The sequence below is a fragment of the Meriones unguiculatus genome, chromosome 12 (assembly GCF_030254825.1).
Source record: "Meriones unguiculatus strain TT.TT164.6M chromosome 12, Bangor_MerUng_6.1, whole genome shotgun sequence".
Classification (NCBI taxonomy): domain Eukaryota; kingdom Metazoa; phylum Chordata; class Mammalia; order Rodentia; family Muridae; genus Meriones; species Meriones unguiculatus.
Genome location: NC_083360.1, coordinates 74,862,875 through 74,881,993, shown reverse-complemented (window position 1 = coordinate 74,881,993; position 19,119 = coordinate 74,862,875). Strand labels below are relative to the sequence as shown.

At 36.9% G+C, this 19,119-nt stretch overlaps 1 protein-coding gene across 3 annotated transcripts in view; it reads right to left on the bottom strand.

Moving 5' to 3' along the window:
- The window catches only part of Hook1 (hook microtubule tethering protein 1), a 70,148-nt gene that overhangs the window by 40,636 nt on the left and 10,393 nt on the right, over nucleotides 1-19,119 (bottom strand). For all 3 annotated transcript variants that reach the window (XM_021656666.2, XM_060365899.1, XM_021656665.2), the window contains 4 exons: nucleotides 8,185-8,270; nucleotides 3,987-4,059; nucleotides 1,289-1,339; nucleotides 297-429 (listed from right to left, as the gene is read on the bottom strand). In XM_021656666.2, the coding sequence (XP_021512341.1) occupies nucleotides 297-429; nucleotides 1,289-1,339; nucleotides 3,987-4,059; nucleotides 8,185-8,270 (343 nt within the window). The remainder of the gene's footprint in view (nucleotides 1-296; nucleotides 430-1,288; nucleotides 1,340-3,986; nucleotides 4,060-8,184; nucleotides 8,271-19,119) is intronic.

Below are 19,119 nucleotides of genomic sequence, written 5' to 3'. Positions count from 1 at the left end.
AAAATTGTATCTTACTGTCAACCCAATATGTCCAGATTTTTGAACTGTTTTAACAGTTGAAACATCAGTTTCAAACATGCTTAATTTAGCCACCAACCACCAGAATACAGTTAGCCAAGAGCTGCCACATTCATTGCTAATGACAGGGAGTCTAGAACTTAGATCTAGTATATACTGCAGAGTGATTCAGCCACACAGCAGGAAGATAACACCTTCCTGTTAATGTCAGCACTGAGAGCTAGCAATGTAGATTGTTTCTAGAAAATGGGAACCTCAAGTGACTAGATCTCACTCACCTTGCTTCTTTTCACAGTTGACTGCACAGCCTAGAATAAGCTGAAGCAACCTCCCAAGTTCCACAGGATCTGAACACTCACTTATTTGGTTTAAATCAGGGATAAGTTCTTCAGAAATCTGCTGCCCCAGAAACTGAAGAATTAAAATAATAAATTGGATTACTCATTTACATAGGCTAAAAAGAATTTGCATTATTATTTTAAAAATTAATTCAAAATAATTCCACAAATTAAGAAATCACAAGCCAGTAATATTGACTAAAACCAAGTCAATAATATTCTGGTCAATTCTCAATATCCTGGTCAATTGTGGTTGATGTTTATTTGACCTCATATCAGAAAAACAAGGATTTGTTATGGAGGACCCAGGCTACATTACGATACCAGAAATGCTTATCTTGGGAAGCAGTAAAAAGGATTATGTTAGAACAAAAGACTAATACATGCAAAATTACATAGACAACCTGAAGGAGAAGCCAGACTATCTGAAGAAAGTCTGTGATAGTATGTATCACTTAGATTCACAGCATAAACCAGTGCACTTCTGCAAATAAATAAAAAAGCCAATGGTTTTGACTTTTTCTGGCCTTTATTTTCTTGAAACTTACTAAGTTTCTAAGGACTCTGGGCATGAAACACATTGAAAATTCTCATAGCAGTATTAAAACTTTTCCAAGAAACTTTCAAATTTTTTTCTGTAATGTTTAAAAATAGAAAGAAGTTCTTTACTAACAAAATCAGTTCAAAGGCTACCAATTATTATGCTACAAATTCTATCTGTGCAAATTTAGAGTATCAAAATGAAAGCTATCTTCTTTCTTTTTTCCCCCCTTTGGAAATCCATTGCATTTAATCCTTAAACTTCCCCATTTTTAGAAGTTATGAGTGCTCTGCAAATGACAATATAATTATTACAATTATGAATTTCATTACAATACAATGCTAAAAAGTCATGCAAATGGCATTTGTTTAAAATCAGATGTTTCTTGTACCTCATGGTAGTAACTTATAATTCCATGGAGGACCTTCTTTAGGTTACTAGCCTAAAGTAGAACAAAAAGAGGAAATCAATGTTTCATGTTAATAATTAAGGACATACAAAAAGGTAAGAATCACATATCCAGTAAAAATAGCAAAACATTATCAAACTCCTCACCAAGAAAGAAATATGTGTAATAAAACTAATAATAGAAATTCAAAATACGTGTATGAAATAAAGAGTATCAGAACTGAAAAGAAACATCAGAATCATCACTAGAGACTTACGATGACTCCCTATGTAGTTGATCAGAAAAATAAACAGAATATACATGAAATACTGCACTGTCAACAAGTTTTGCACAACATAATTTTTGTGAATAAATGAAAATATATATTGTTTTCAGTTGCACTTGGATCATTCACTAAGACACAATATAAATGAGAAAGTAAATCACTGTAAACATACAATATTCTAACTGCAGGTATATTCCTAGGACAAAGGGTTTATTTTTTTAAAAAAATTTATGAACAAAAAACCCACCAAATGCAGGTAAAAAACAAGTTATGAAAGAAGATACTAAACTTATTGCTTTTCTAGTTGTAATTCTCTTTTGGATTTTCGTTTCCGGTAGTAGGTAAGTGAATAAATATATAAATAAGTTGAAAATATAAAATTTAATGTGAAGCTTCATAGCTTCTAGGTACATATATTGTACAGACTGGGTCTGCCTAATTTTGGTGTGTGATATTTTTACTTATTTGCAAAACTGGAATTAAAACAAAAATCTACAAATAATAGGTATTTAGACTTTGAATTAGCTACTTCTAATTTTCCCACATGTCAAAGCACATTCATGTGTAAAATTACCAAACATTTTGGGTTAAATGAAAATAAACACACAGTGTATCAAAATGTATACAGGATGTGGCCTGGAGAGAGCTCAGGAGATGACAAGCTTGCTGGCATACCATGTAGGCCTGATGTTTATCCCAAGAACCCATCTTGGAAGAACCATGCGACGGAAGATGACACTTTAGAAATTTGTTCTCTGACCCCAACACACACAATGTAGCATGTGCACACTTCCATACACACAGCATATATACAATAATAAAAAAATATTTTATAATGTATGGAATGAATAAGGCAGTATTTACTACTAGGAGAGAAAACAAGTCTAATATTATCTAAACCTGTTCAAGAAGCAAGATAAAGAAAAGCACATGTAAATAAAAAACAGAAAAAGTCAATGAGGAAATCAATTAAATAAACGATTTTCAAAATATGAAACTGAAAAATAATAAGCTAGATGTTATTAAGGGAAAATGAAAAAAAATTCAGTTTCAGAAGAAATGGTAAGACACCATTTATAGATCATATACATAGGCTGAAGAAAAGACTCAGTGCTTAAGAACACTGCCTGCTCTTCCAGAAGACCAGGGTTTAATTCCCAGCATCAATATGACAGCTCACAAGCAGTTGTAGCTCCAAGTCCAGGGGACTGAATGCTCTCTTCTCATTTCTGCATATACAAGGCATGCACATGTAACCAAGACATACATGCAGACAAAACACTTATACAAAATAACTAATTTTAAAAGATTATATATATATATATATATTTGTTCATTAGCATCATACTACAGTAGCACTGTTAAGAACTATGACACAAATGAAACAATGAAAATGTTTGTTTTTTTGAAACAAAAAATGAAAAATTTGTTTCCTTAATGAAACAAAAGCCCCCACAAGACACAAAGAAACTAACAGCAAACAAAATGGTTTTAAAAACAAAATTATTTTTCTAGATTCTTATAACACTAAACATATTATGTATACAATTCAGCAATTCCACCAAGGAATTTCTCCCAAAGAAATTGTCTAAGCAAAGATTCATGTGTGAAGTTCATTACCATAGCCTAACCTAGAAATAATTCAAAAATTCCATCATGTGAACAGTGATATGGTATATCACTAAAACACAAAACAATAAAGACATAATTTTAATACAGGCAACACAGATGAATATCAAAATCATTACACTGAATAAATGAAGAAGTCTACTGACACAATTCATAGTGTTTGGTTTCATTTATATAGAATTCTAGTGACCCAAAGCAAATGTATAGTCATCAGAGGCCAGTCACTGGGTGAGGATAGAGACCAAAAATATGCTCTTGGTTGACAGACAACTCTGTATTTATACGATGGTATTTATCTATGCATAAACTTAGATGTCCTAGTTACTTTCTTGTTGCTGTGGTAACACAATGGCCAAAAGCAAATTGGGGAGGAAAGGGCTTATTTGGCTTACAAGTCCTGATCACAGTCAATCACTAAAAGAAGTCAGGGCAAGAACTCAAGCAGCAGCCAAGGCAGCAACCTTGGAGGATAGCTGATTAATGAAGTGCTTTCAGGTACATTCATTCAGCCTGCTTTCGGAAACCTCCCAGGACCTCCTGCCCAGGGGTAGCACTGCTGGGCTTTCTCACATCAATCAACAATCAAGAAAACGACAACCCGACATGCCCACAGGCCAATCAGATGGAAGCATTTCTTCTTCAATCATGCTTCTATTCTCCAAGGTAACTCTAGTTTGTATCGTGTTGACAAAAACTGACTAGCACAGCATGTGTTAACTAAAAATATGGAGTTGAGCACCATGTCACTATTCCTGCATCATGTACCCCCACCCTATTCCTGCATACCTTTATTCTCCAGTTGTCTCCGACATCATCTTTAATTCGGCTTAACCAAGAATCATTGAACCAAGCTACGTCACTAAAACAAAAATATAAAGACTAAACTTTAAAATGTTTTATAGCAACTTAATTATTTAATTTATTTACAGTTTAAAATCTATCCATAGTGAGATTAGCAATAATTTAAATGAAGCTACTCATCTTTTGGTGATTCTAAAAATTATAACTTGAATTTTTTTTTCCTATTTAAGCTCTTTAAGTCATTAACAACTGCAATTTAACAAACACTAAACATTTAGCATTAGGCATTGTTAGTAGATGATATAAATTACCAATCCTGAAGAAGTACAAAGAAATCCAGTACTCTGAAGTGTCTACTATGTATGAGGCACTAACTCTGTGTGAGGTGTTACTTCATTTAAATATCATAGTACCCTGGCAAAGGATATGCTATGTTCAGTCTCCCTGTTTAAGGAACAAAAGAAAAAGGCAAAGCAATTTGCCTCAAATACACTGGTACATGCCAAACCCCAAACACTAAAGAAAACTTATTTTCATGAGAAATAAGGTCCTAATGTTTATACTGAAGATCAAGACAAATAACCATTATACAAAAATGTTATTAATTTAACAAGGTTTTAAACATGCTACATATACAAAGCACATTAACAGACTATAATCTAGAGTACTTGAAAACCTGTCTAAGGTACTGAGCAAAACCAATATGAAGATTACTTATTGACTCTTAGAGAAATAACTACTAGAGGAAATAAAAGGCACAAATAACTGAAAGCAGGGCTAGTGAAGAAAAATTCAGTCTGTTTATTTTCTAATAAAACTAAGCAAAAATTATCATATTATTTTGTTTAATTCTTTCCAGAATATGTCTTCAAGAATTTAAGCAGCTAACTGGAGGATCAATGCCCCTAGACTATTCTTGAAAAATCTATCAGAAGGACTCAAGGTTCTGGCTTTCTATTGTTACTGCTGAGTGAAAACACTGTTTTTGGAGTCAAACTAAACTAATACAAATCCCAGCTTCACTGCTTGGCTTCCAAAAAAGACTGTTAGCTCTTTATACCCTCAGTCCTCAGGGATACACTGGACATAAAAGTAATAATACCCAGTTTATAGAAACAAAACAACAATCTCAAATGAGGGCTAGGAAGATGGCTCAGTGCATAAGCATGTGTATTGAGTTCAGACCTGCAGCTCGCATATAAAAGTTGAGTGCAGCAGTAACCCAGAGACGGGGTGGGATGGGGCAAAGATGTGTGGATCCTGGGAACTTACTGCCAACTAGCCTAGCCAAAATGGTGAGCTCCATGTCACAGATTAGCCTGTTCCAGAAAATAAGGTAAAGAATGATCGAGGAAGATACTTGACACCAATCTTTGGTTCCATAAGCATGCAAATGGACAATCACACACACAAATAATATATCTGTGTGTATATATGATTGGACCTATCACAATATAGTTAGTAAGTACTCTGATGTCAGCTATCTGCTCAAATACCTACAAAACGAAAAAAAAAATGAATATGTGATGACTAAAGCCTGACTATTTCAATGCTGTACCACACTCCTCTTTGCAAAAGACATCCAGTCAAATACAATAAAAACAAGCAAATACTGTAAAGCTGGTCAGTGACAAAGCTATGCCTATCTTCTGGGAAAGTGGAATATATTCTTGGTAGTATTATGTAGAAAGAACCACATTTCCCAAAAAGATATGTTCCTTTTACCACAATGCCTACAAATGTGACCTTATTTAGGAACAGTGTCTTCACAGAATCAATCAGGGTAGGAAGAGATCACACTGACTTAGAATGGCTCCATTAATACTAGTGCCCTTAAAATGGAACAGACATAGGTGCAAACACAGGAAAGCCGAACAAAGGCACAGTGACGCTACAAATACCCAGGACTACCAGAAACTGAAAAAGGAAAGAAAGATCCTCTCTCCCTGAAGCTCTGGAGTGAGGTCAGCCCATTTAACAGCTTAAGTCTTCAAACTACAAGAACTGTAAGAGAATGAAGTTATGTTGTGTTAAGCTACACAGCCTGTGGCACTCTTACAGCAGCCCTAGAGAATTAACACAGCTACGGGTGTATTTTCCCCAAGTGTTTTTTGTTTGTTTTGTTTGTTTTTTGTTTGTTTTTTCTCACAGTTGAACCTTCCATATGAATGTTTAAAAGATATGCACATACTACATATGCAAGCTAAAGAAAAGGAACTACAGAACCCATCACTAAGTACATGGCTCCCATGACTAATCTTATAACTTAAACAACTGTTTAAGATCTTTTTATATAGAAGCCTACCTGCCTCATAAGCAAAAATGATTGTCTAAAAATGCTGCCTTTTCTTTAAAAAGCAGAATTTATCTTCTCACATTTAATAAGTTTTATGGGATTTGATATGAATCAACAGTACAATTTATTATGTTACCAAATACAGTGCTTTGAAACAGTCAAATAAATATAATGGAATCAGCCTTTTTATTGGAATTATAATACTCTGACCAAATAAGAAAAAATGTGTTCTTGGATGTCTTACTGCCCAAAATGCAGACACTACTCCTAATAGAATCAGGAGTAGAGCAGCAGGTACTTATGGGAGACCAGATACCGAAATTTACCATTGCCATTTTACACCTCCCTGAATCCTAGCATTCTAGGGTAAAATAAAAGATATTCATACTGATACAAAAGTTAATAAACGGCTTGTCAAAGAGAAAAAAAAACAAAATGAAGGTTCCTTAGATGAAAAGGAGACTAAAATATCAAGAAATACATTAAGACAGGCAAATGAAACTAGTTGGGTACTGTTGATGGAGAAAGGAAGACAGACTGGCTTGGACCTAATTTAGGTCACTGGTCATTTATTTAATGAAGAAACCTTAAGAAACCTTAGCTAAACTATTTTATTTTCCCTGTAAAATAAAAACAATTAGAAGACAATAACACAAACACACACACACACACACACACACAAGTAAAGAGAGAAACGTGCAGAGACACAGAGAAAGAGAGCAAAGATGTTAAAGCTGTTGATGAAGATTTAGGTGCATTTAGATAAAATGCACCTGGTGCTACTCCAAACAGCACTGGAGATTCTAGGAGATAAAACAGCCACAAACAACACACTAAGAAAAGGCCCTACAGCATAAAGCCATTAAAGCTCATCAATACAAACAGAAACGATGTTTTTGGCCAAGTATGTTAGCAGTCTAGATGATGAAGCAGGAGGACAGCTCTTAAGTTTGAGGGCAGCCTGGACTACACAGTAAATTCCAGACCACTCTAGCAAGTCTAGTTAAAAATGAAGAATGAAACTTGGTGTAAAAAAGAAAACAAAAACAAAGAAACCAAACAACAACACAAAAAAAACGGGAAAAAAATAGGGCAGGTTTAGGGGTGGATGAATGTGAAGAAAGCACTGTAAATGGATGGATAGATGTTTTTTATTCATACTAACTAAAAAGTATCTCAATGAAAGCAGCAAGATACACATTCCATCATTAAGCAGTGATCGATCACATCCTCAAATCAAGAAGTACCATATTGTGATTGCATGGCTTTGGCCAAGTAGATGGTTTTAAACAAGATATAAATAAGACGTTTAATACTATAAAGTACAGTATTTTTCAATGACAAAAAATATGTTAACATGTTGAGTTAATATAAAATGTACATATTAAATTAGATAATTTTCAAAATGCAAAATCATAAACCTGAGATCAGAATCTTCACTACTAAAGTCTTGACCATGCTTTATAACTTCAAAGTCCATTCACTTACCATGATTACTGGTGGACTAATAAATTACTATTATTTTAATATTAGATTTTTAATGCAATTCTTTTTCCGAATGCAGAATTTTCTGTATTAATAGTATCTAAGAATCTCCATGTAAAGAGTCAATCTGCATCTGTAGGAAATGCAGACAAGTTTATCATTCATTTAGCCATTTTCTCTTAAATGATATATGAATCTATCAATTATTTGGTTTATATGCATCTTTATAAACAAGCAAGGAGGCATGAGGTTGTAAAATGCTCTTGTTCCCTAGCTGAAAGGATGCCCTGGTTCCATGTATGACTATGTCAACTGGATAAGATGAGATTTCAATCACTTTTATACAAGTGTTTCAACTGCTACTGGGTTTACATTCTAATGAATACTTTCATCACTACTCACATTTGATGAAGAACTTGTGCCATGGTCACTCCATTAGTAAGCTGTTTGACATCTTGACAAGGTGAGGCAGTCTTGAATGTTTGCAGCTAAAATGAGACAAAAATCACCTTACTACTACATTATCCTTACAATACAGAATAAATAGAAAGCAACTAAACTGATTTTTTTGTTTAAATACAGATATAAAACTATATTTTATGGCTGTGTAGAATTTGTATAAAAATACATTATTATATAAAATCAAGCCTAATATAAAAAAACACAGTATTGCTCTCATGAGGTATTCAGCATTTCTGAATAATACAAACTCAGACATATGTACAGTAAAGAGGACATCAGAGAAAACTTTGAGATAACTGAACATTAATAAGTTCAAATCACTGAAGTTACGTGATAGGAAAATAAAAGCTAGAAGTATAAGTCTAAAACTACTTAAACCTTATAAAAGCGCTCTGATAGAAATGAGGATTATCTAACAATTAACCATAGAGCACAGACAGTTGTTTCAATCTAGGATGTCTTCAGCTATTGCTAACATTTCAAACCTTGATCTTAAAAACATTCATGAGGCTGAGGAGATGGCTCCCTGGTTAACGGCACCTACTGATACATGTGATGGCCTGTGTTCAATCTCACTCTCCAAAACCCACATGGTATAAGTATAGAACCAATTCCTGCAAGTTGTTCTCTGACCTCCATGCTCCAGCCACAGCACATGTGCAAACAATTACTCAAACAAAAACAAACAATAAGAGAAAAGAGTCAAATAATGCAATTAAAATTTGTAATTTAGGAAAGTCTTCTTGTAGAAAGTTCCTGGACAAGAGGTCTTGAAGGTTAAACAGAAAAACTTTGAAATCAAGGGCCATAGGAAGGAAGCATCAGGAAATATGAATATTTTTATCACAAGATAAAAAAGAAAAGATGGTATTTTTAAGAAGCAAACATTATCACTGGATTGTCAGCAAAAAGGAGGATGAGAAAAAACTGTCAACCAAGGGAACTGGAGAGACAGGCAGGAGTCAGAATTCTGAAGGACTGTGACAAACAGATTAGACTACATTTGATCCATAACAGAATTGTTTATGTAATATGAAACTGAGAAAGTTTCTTCCAAAGAAGATGGTTGGGAACACTAAATAAAGGAGGGAACATGATTAGATCAGGTATCTGCTTTGTGGTTGTATGTGTTAAATGGCTAGTAGAACAACTTGGACAAACTAAGTTTTCCTGAAGGGCAATGATACATATGTTCAAATCTCCAGCCAAACTAAGTCAGAAAATTTAAAGTGGTTTTGTACATGTTGGCTTTACAGAAATGAAAAAATCACTAAGGAGTTACAGTAAGAAAGAGAAAAATCCACTAGAGACACAGAGTAGGTATGTGCTACTTCCTGCAACCATCTTTTTTTATAAAATGGGCAGTACGGATACAGGTTGAATGGACTGAATGAGATGTGAAACAAGAACTTCGCAACTAGGTGGGGAAGGAAAAGAAACCGCAGTACAAAGGGCGCCTTTATTTTTTTATTTGATTTTTATATCAATATATTATTTTTATTAATTACAATTTATTCCCTTTGAAACCAAGCTGTAGCTCTCTCCCTCTTTCCCTCCCAATTCCACCCTCTGGTCTCCCCCCATGTCCCTGCCCCAGTCCACTGTTAGGGGAGGTCCTCCTCCCCTTCCATCTGATCCTAGTCTATTAGGTCTCATCAGGAGTGGCTGTATTGTCTTCCTCTGTGGCCTGGTAAGGCTGCACCCCCATGAAGCAGAGGTGATCAAAGAGCAGGCCAATCAGTTTAAGTCAGAGACAGACCCTGTTCCCATTATTAGGAAACCCACTTGGATACTGAGCTGCTATGGGCTGCATCTCAGCAGGAGTTCTAGGTTATATCCATGAATAGTCGTTGGTTGTACTATCAGTCTCAGAAAAGACCCCTGTGCCCAGGTATTTTGGTTCTGTTGTTATCCTTGCGGAGCTCCTGACCCTCCAGGTATTTCTATCTCCCCCTTCTTTCATGATTCCCTGCCCTCAGCCCAAGGTTTGGCTATGAGTCTCAGCATCTGCTTTGAGACTATGCAGGGAGAGTTTTTTCAGAGCCGCTCTGTGGTACTCCCTTGTCCTGTTCCCTGTTTTACACCTCTTCTGAAATCCACCCTCTTTCCAAGTTCTGAGTGAGGATTAAGCATCTTACCCAGGGTCCTTCTTCTTGATTAGCTTCTTTAGGTGTACAAATTTTTTTATTTTATTTCAGTTTATTTGCTTTGTGTCCCAGCTGTAGCCCCCCTCCTTTATTCCCTCCCAACCACACCGTCCCTCTTCTCTCATGCCCCTCTCCAAGTCCACTGATAGCAGAGTGACCCAAGTTTATCAGGTCTCATCAGGACTGGCTGCACTGTCCTCCTCTGTGGCCTGGCAATGCTGTCCCCACCCCCCTCAGGGGGAGGTGGTCAAAGAGTAGGCCAATCAGTTTATGTCTAAGACAGTCCCTGTTCCAATTACTATGGAACCCACTTGGACCCCTGAACAGGGGTTCTAGGTAATATCCATGAATGGTCCTTGGTTGGACTATCAGTCTCAGAAAAGAACATTTGTGCCCAGATATTTTGGTACTGTCGCTCTCCTTGTGGAGCTCCTGTCCTCTCCAGGTCTTGCTAACTGCCCCTACTTTCATAAGATTACCAGCACTCTGCCCAAAGTTTGGTTATGCATCTCAGAATCTGCTTTGATACACTGCTGGGCAGAGTCTTTCAGAGGCCCTTTGTGGTAGGCTCCTGTCCTGTTTCCTGTTTTATCCTTCGTCCAATGTCCATCCTGTTTGTCTTTTTGAGTGAGGATTGATCATGGTACCCAGGGTCCTCCTTCTTGCTTGTTTCTTTAGATGTAGACATTTGTGTCTAATATCCACTTATAAGTGAGTATACACCATGTGTGTTTTTCTGCTTCGGGGATACCTCACTCAGGATGATCTTTTCTAGTTCCCACCATTTGCCTGTAAATGTCATGATTGCCTTGTTTTTAATTGCTGAGTAGTATTCCATTGTGTAAATGCAACACAATTTCTGTATCCATTCCTCAACTGAGGGACATCTGCATTGTTCCAGATTCTGGCCAAGCTGCTATTAACATGGTTGAGCAAATGTCCTTGTTGTGTACTTGAGCAAATTTTGGATATATGCCAAGGAGTGGTATAGCTGGATCTTGAGGAAGCTGTATTCCTAACAGTCTGAAAAAATCACCAGATTGATTTCCAAAGTAGTTGTACAAGTTTACATTCCTAACAGCAATGGAGGAGGGTTCCCCTTCTCCACATCCTCTCCAGCATGTGTTGTCACTTGAGTTTTTGACCTTAGCCATTCTGATGGGTGTAAGGTGAAATCTCAGGGTTGTTTTGTTTTGCATCTCCCTGATAGCTAAGGACGTTGAGCATTTCTTTAAGTGTTTCTCTATTCAATATTCCTCTACAGAGAATTTACTGTTTAGCTCTGTACTCCATTTTTTAATTGGATTACTTGATTTGCTGCTTTTTAACTGTTTGGCTCTGTTTTTCTTACTATTGCTCTGCTTGAGATAGTACAGCTTGAGATCAGGGATAGTGATATCTCCAGATCATCTGTTTTGTACAGGATCGTTTTGGCAATTCTGGGTTTTTTTGTTTTCCATATGAAGTTGAGAATTTTTCTTTCAAGGTCTGTAAAGAATTGAGTTGGTATTTTGATAGAAATTGCATTGATTCTATAGATTGCTTTTGGCAGGCTCACCATTTTCACTATGTTAATTCTACTGATCCATGAGCATGGGAGATCTTTTCACCTTCTAATATCATCATCTATTTCTTTCTTCAGAGACTTGAAGTTTTTTTTTTTTTTTTTTTTTTTTTCAAACAGGTCTTTCACTTGCTTGGGTAGAGTCACTCCAAGGTACTTTATAGTGTCTATTGTGAAAGGTGTAGTTTCCTTAATTTCTTTATGGACCCTTTTGTCTTTGGTATAAATGAGGGTTTCTGAATTTTTTTGAGTTGATTTTGTATCCAGCCACTTTGTTGAAGGTGTTCATCAGCTGTAGGAGTTCTCTGGTTGAATTTTTAGGGTCGTTCAGGTATACTATCATATCATCTGCAAATACTGATACTTTGACTTCTTCCTTTCTGATTTGTATCCCCTTGATCTTCCTTAGTTTGTCTTATTGCTCTACATAGAGCTCCAATACTATGTTGAAAAGATATGGAGAAAGTGGCCAAGCCTCGCCTTGTCCCTGATTTCAGTGGGACTGATTTAAGTTTCTCTCCATTGAGTTTGATGTTGGCTATAGGCTTGTTGTATATTGTCTTTACTATATTTAGGTATGTACCTTGTATTCCTGATCTCTCCAAGACTGTAAGCATTAATGGAATCTGGATTTTGTCAGATGCTTTTTCGGCATCTAAGGAGATGATCATGTGGGTTTTTCTCCTTCAGTTTGTTTATATCGTGGATTACATTGATGGATTTTCCTATATTGAACCACCCCTGCATGCCTGGGATGAAGCCCACTTGGTCACGGTGGATGATATCTTTGATGTGTTCTTGGATTCAGTTTGCAAGTATTCTATTGAGTATTTTTGCATCAATGTTCATAACAGAGATAGGTCTGAAGTTTTCTTTTTTTCTTGGGTCTTTGTGTAGTTTAGGTATCAAGGTGACTGTGGCGTCATAGAATGAGTCTGGTAATGTTCCTTCTGTTTCTATTTTGTGGAATAGTTTGAAGAGAATTGGAGTTAGCTCTTCTTTGAAGCTCAGGTAGAATTCTGTGCTGAAAACCATCTAGCCCAGGCCTTTTTTTGGAAGGCAGACTGTTGATGACTGCTTCTGTTTCCTTAGAGGCTTTGGGAATATTTAATCTATTTACCTGATCTTGACTTAATTTTGGTAAATGGAATCTATCAAGAAAATTTTCCATTTCGTTCAGATTTTCAAATTTTTTGACATATATGCTTTTGTAGTATGACCTAACAATTGTTTGGATTTCCTCGGTGTCTGTCATCATCTCTCCCTTTTCATTTTTTATTTTGCTGATTTGGATAGTTTTTTCTCTGCCTTTCAGTTAGTTTGGCTAAGGGTTTGTCTATCTTGTTTATTTTCTCAAAGAACCAGCTCTTGGTTTCACTGATTCTTTCAATAGTTTTATTTGATTCTAATTTATTGATTTCAGCCCTAAGTTTGATTATTTACAGCCATCTGTTCCTCTTGGGTGTACCCGGTTCTTTTTTTCCCTTGGTCTTTCAGTTCAGCCATTAAGTTGCTTATATGAGATGCTACAAATTTCTTCTTAAAGGCACTTAGTGCTTTGAATTTTCCTCTGAGAACTGCTTTCATTGTGTCCCATACATTTGTGTATGTTGTATGTTCATTGTCATTGGGAAGTCTTTCATTTTCTTCTTTATTTCTTCCTTAACTCGTTCAGTTTCCATGTGCATGTAGGCTTTTTGCTATTTCCATTGTTGTTGAAGTCCAGTTTTAGTCCATGGTGGTCAGATAGACAGGGGATTATTCCAATATTCTTGTATCTGTTGAGGCTTGCTTTGTGACTATATGGTCTATTTTGGAGAAGGTTCCATGAGGTGCTAAAAAGAAGATATACTTTTTTGAGTTTGGGTGAAAAGTTCTGTAGACAAATATTAAGTCCATTTGATTTAGGATCTCTGCAAGTACCTTTATTTCCCTATTTGTCTTCTGTCTAAATGATCTGTCCCTTGAGAGTGGGGTGTTTAAGTCTCCCACTATTAAGGTGTTAGGATCGATGTGTGATTTAAGCTTTCATAATTTTTCACTTACAAATGTAGGCGCTCTTGTATTTGGGGCATAGATGTTCAGAATTGTGATATCCTCTTGGTGGATTTTTCCTTTGATGAGAATGAAGTGCCCCTCCTCATCTTTTTTGATAAATTCTGGTTGAAAGTCTATTTTATTAGATATTAGGATAGCTAGCCCAGCCTGTTTTCTGAGTCCATTTGCTTGAAAAATATTTTTCCAACCCTTTACTCTGAGGTAATGCTTATCTTTGTTGCAGAGGTGTGTTTCTGGAATGCAGCAGGATGTTGGAGCCTGTTTCTGCAAACATTTTGTTAGTCTGTGTCTTTTTATTGGAGAGTTGAGCCCACTGATGTTGATAGATACTTATCAATGAATGTTAATTTCTTTTGTTGTGTGGTTGGTGGTGTTACTGTGTTTCTATGCTTGAATTCTTTTGATTTTTTTTTGTTGTGTAGTCATCTATATCTTGTTTTCTTGGATGTAGTTGTTTTTGTTGGGTTGGAATTTTCCTTCTAGTATCTTCTATTTGGCTGAGTTGCTGTGTAAATATTGTTTAAATTTGGTTTTGTCATGGAATATTGTGTTTTCTCAATCTATGTTGATTGAAAGCTTTGCTGGGTATGGTAGTCTGGGTTGGCATCTGTGGTCCATTAAACTCTCCATGACATCTCCCCAGGCCCTTCTGGCTTTCAGAATTTCTATTAAGAAATCTGGTGTGATTATGATAGGTCTTCTATTATATGTTACTAGACCTTTTCCCTTGCTACTTTTAATATTTTTTTCTTTGTTCTGTAGATTTAGTGTTTGGACAATGATGTGACGTGAGGAGTTTCTTTTCTGGTCTAGTCTATTTGGTGTTATGTAGGCCTTTTGTGTGCTTATGGACATCTCTTTAAGTTAGGAAAATTTTCTTCTATGATTTTCTGGAAAATATTTTCTGGACCTTGGAGTCTGGAATCTTCTTTTTTGTCTATTCCTAGTATTCTTAGATTTTGTCTTTTCATGGTATCCTTGATTTCTTGGATGTTTTGTGTTTGGAACTTTTCCAGTTTTACTTTTTCTTGTGAGAGATGTATCAGTTTCTGCAAATGTACCTTCACCAGAGATTCTGTCTTCAATCTCTTGTACTCTATTGGTGATGCTTAGCTTTGTGGTTCCTGATCTTTTCTCCAAGTTCTCCAGCTCCAGGGTTTCCTCTGTGCTTTCTTCACTGATTCTAAATCTGTTTTCATGTCTTGCACCTTTTCCTTCATCTGTTTGAATGTGGATTCCTGTCTTTCCATGATGTACTCCATTTTATATTAATTTGCTCTCTCTATGCCTCTACTTGTGTCTCTATTTGTTTGGCTGTATTTGGCTGTATTTCTTTGAGATCTTCGTTCGTTTCCTCTTTATTTGCCTCCATTTGTATGGTTATTCCTTTGAGAGCTTTGTTTCCTCTTTATTTGCCTCTACTTGTGTGGCTATTTCTTTGAGAGAGCTGTTTGTTTCCTCTTTATGTGCCTCTATTTGTGTGGCTATTTCTCTGAGAAATTTGTTCATTTCCTCTTTATAACCTCTAACAACTCAATAAACATAGTTTTAAAGTCATTTTCTTGTGTTTCCGATAAATTGAAATATCCATTGATTTGGGGGGTTGCTGGTGAAGCTATGATGTCATGATTTTTTGTTGAGTGTGTTCTTTCGCCAGCCTCTGGCCATCTGCCTATTTGTAACCTTCACTGTTTGTTCCAAGAGTCTGTACTTCAAACTGGGTCGGTCTTTTTCTGGTTTCTGGACTGTTTTTCAGGAAGATGAGAGAGGTCCACTGGTTTGAGAGTGTGCGTTGGTGTTTCAGCTGTACCTAAGTGAGGAATGTGACACTAGTGCTATTCCCAGGCACTGTTAGCTGGCGAAATGAACAGGCGCAGAGTCCCTGACTAACTTAGTGGCCTAAGGCCAAAGGTATGTAGATCTGTCTGGGCTCCAGGAATTGTTTGCCTGGAGACCCACAGAGCAGGGGCCCTCATTGTTGAGAAAGCTGTCCCAAGAATCCCTATGCTGCCCAAAATAGGGGTGTTAGTGGTAGAGATCTGTTGTCTGGCTCCTTGCATAGAGGGTCCCCAAATATGGGCCTCTGCAAGCACACACTTAAAGGCGCACTCACTCTAGCAGGACCAGTCAGAAAGCACAAGGGTTTCCCTTGTTCTCTACTCTTCAATTTGATCCTGCAGGGGCAATTGCAGATTTAGGCTAATAGTCAGCTCAGTGGTGCTGCAGCTGCAGATCTTAGTGTCCACCAGCACTGTGTGCTGTGCTAGGAGCCGCTGACACTGGGGGCCGTACACTGTGCTCCGTGGCAGACTCTGCACGATGCCTCCATAGCCTTCACCTCTGCCAGGGAAGGATTATGGCAGCCGGTCCCAAGGGAGACCGGGTAGGGGGTATGTATTCTCTTTCCCAGATCCTGAGCTGGGGTTTCTTTGCTAGGAGCAGCTGGCATTGCAGGCGGGTACTGTGCTCTGTGGCAGACACTGCAGACCACCTTCACCTCCGCCAAAAAGGGAGTAGGGAGGTGGATAATGAGAAGTGCCTGGGGATTGAACCCCAGGAGAAATCCATGGAGGATTCCACCAGTGACTGGAATCTAAATGGTCTCAGTTCAGTTAGTCCCCTTTCTCCTTGAAAGCCTCAATGTTGTCATTATGGGTTCAGCAGCCTCTCCACTCACCAATTTTAGAGTTTCAGATCCTTTGCGCCTCAGATGTCACCGCCATCCTGGATCCCCCCAGGTGTAGAAAGTTCAGTATGTTTATCCTATATTATATGTCTAATATCCACTTACTAGTGAGTATATACCATGTGTGTCTTTCTGCTTCTTGGATACCTCACTCAGGATGATCTTTTCTAGTTCCCACCATTTGCCTGCAACTTTCATGATTTCCTTGTTTTTAATTGCTGAGTAGTATTCCATTGTGTAAATGTATCACGATTTCTGTATCCATTCCTCAACTGAAGGACATCTGCATTGTTTCCAGATTCTGGCTATTACAAATTAAGCTGCTACAAACATGGTTGAGCAAATGTTCTTGTTGTATAATTAAATGTTTTTTTGATAGATGCCTAGGAGTTGTATAGCTGGATCTTGAGGTAGCACTATGTGTAACTGTCTGAAAAGCGCCAGATTGATTTGCAAAGTGGTTGTACAAGTTTACATTCCCATCAGCAATGGAGGAGGATTCCCCTTTCTCCAGCATGTGTTGTCATTTGAGTTTTTGACCTTAGCCATTCTGATGGGTGTAAGGTGAAATCTTAGGGTCATTTTGATTTGCATTTCCCTGACGACTAAGGATGTTGAGAATTTCTTTAAGTGTTTCTCTGACATTTGATATTCCTCTACAGAGAATTCTCTGTTTACCTCTGTACCCAATTTTTTAATTGGATTACTTGATTTGTTGCTTTTTAATTTCTTTAGTTCTTTAGATATTATCCGCTGTCAAATATGGGGTTGGTGAAGATCCTTCCCCAGTCCATAGGCTGTCGTTTTGTTCTAATGACACTTTCTTTTGTGTAATGGAAGCTTTCAGTTTCATGACGTCCCATTTATTGATTGTTGAGCAAAACATTGCAGATTTCATTTGCCAACATATTCTATTTACACATTAACTTTGCATTTGTAACTTAAAGAGATATCAATGTTTTATAAAGTGGGTATGATTAGTGTATTTAAAAGGTCAATTTCAGAGGTATCGAAGCAGGGTCAGAGACTCATAGCCAAACTTTGGGCAGAATGTATGGAATTTTATGAAAGAAGGGGAATATACCTGGAGGAAACAGGAACTCCAAAAGGAGACCAGAAAAAAAGAAAAGAAAAAAAGAAAAGGCTGAGCCCTGGAGTTCCTGAAGATAATGATACCCCAACCAAGGACAATGCATGGAGAGGACCTAAAACCCCAACTCAGATGTAGGCCATAGACTCAGTCTCCAGGTGGGGTTCCTTAGTAAGGGGAGCAGGGGCTTTCTTTCTCTGGCATGAACTCAGTGGCAGGCTCTCTGATCATCTCCCCTTGAGGGCTGCAGCCTTGTCAGGCCACAGAGGAAGGCAATGCAACCAGTCAAATAAGAGGGAAGGAGGACCTCCCCAATTAGTAGACTAGGGGAGGGGCATAGAGAGGAGAAGAGGGAGGAAGAATGGGAGGAGATGAGGGAGGGGGCCACAGCCGGGAAACAAATTGAACACATTGTAATAAATGATAATGAAAAGAAACAAACCAATGAAAAAGATCAATTTCAGAATATTAGGAAGAACAATCCTGATAGGAGTCAGTAAGATAGCTCAGCAGAAAAAATCACTTGTTACCAAACTTGACAAGAGCTCAATTCTTGGAACTCAGATGGAAAAGAAGCCTCCTCAAGTTGTCCCATCTCCACATGTGCAATAACTGAACATAATTTAAGAAGTCTGAAAAAGTACTGTAGACAAATACACAAAGTGTATATAAAAAATAGAGTTGCCTCTTTGTACTGTATAAAGCAATATCAACTTCTCTTAAAATAACTGCAAAGGAATAGGTAAGAGAGAATGTAATTTCACTCGGGTAAACTGAAAGGCTTTATAGCCAAGGACAAAAATCTTTTCAAATGGGACTGACAGTATAAGAAGCACTGGCTGGTCTTCTAGAGGACCTGAGTTCAATTCCTAACACCCACATTGTAGCTCACAACCACCTTTTTAACTCCAATCTAAAAGAATATAATGCCCATTTCTGGCTCTCTTGGGTGCTAGGCATGCATGTAGCACGCATGTGCACAGATATACTCACATACATAAAAAAAATTAAAAATCTCAAAATATAATATGACCATTTATTTTCTCAGATTGCACATATATTTGCTTTTATTCTTTCTTTAACCTTTTAAGTTATAGTGAAAAAAAATGAATCATTAAAATTTGTCCCAATACCCTATTCTATTGGTAAAAGTTGAATTCAAAGGCAATAAGGAAAAAAAAAAACAAAAAAAACAACAAACGTCACAACATTAAAACTTGGAATAAAATTTGAAAACATCTCTCCAAACTTTATATATTCCTTCTCTGATGTAAATTATTCTATTTTTTCTTTGACCTTGTATTTTCTAAATAGCAGTACATTTTAAAAA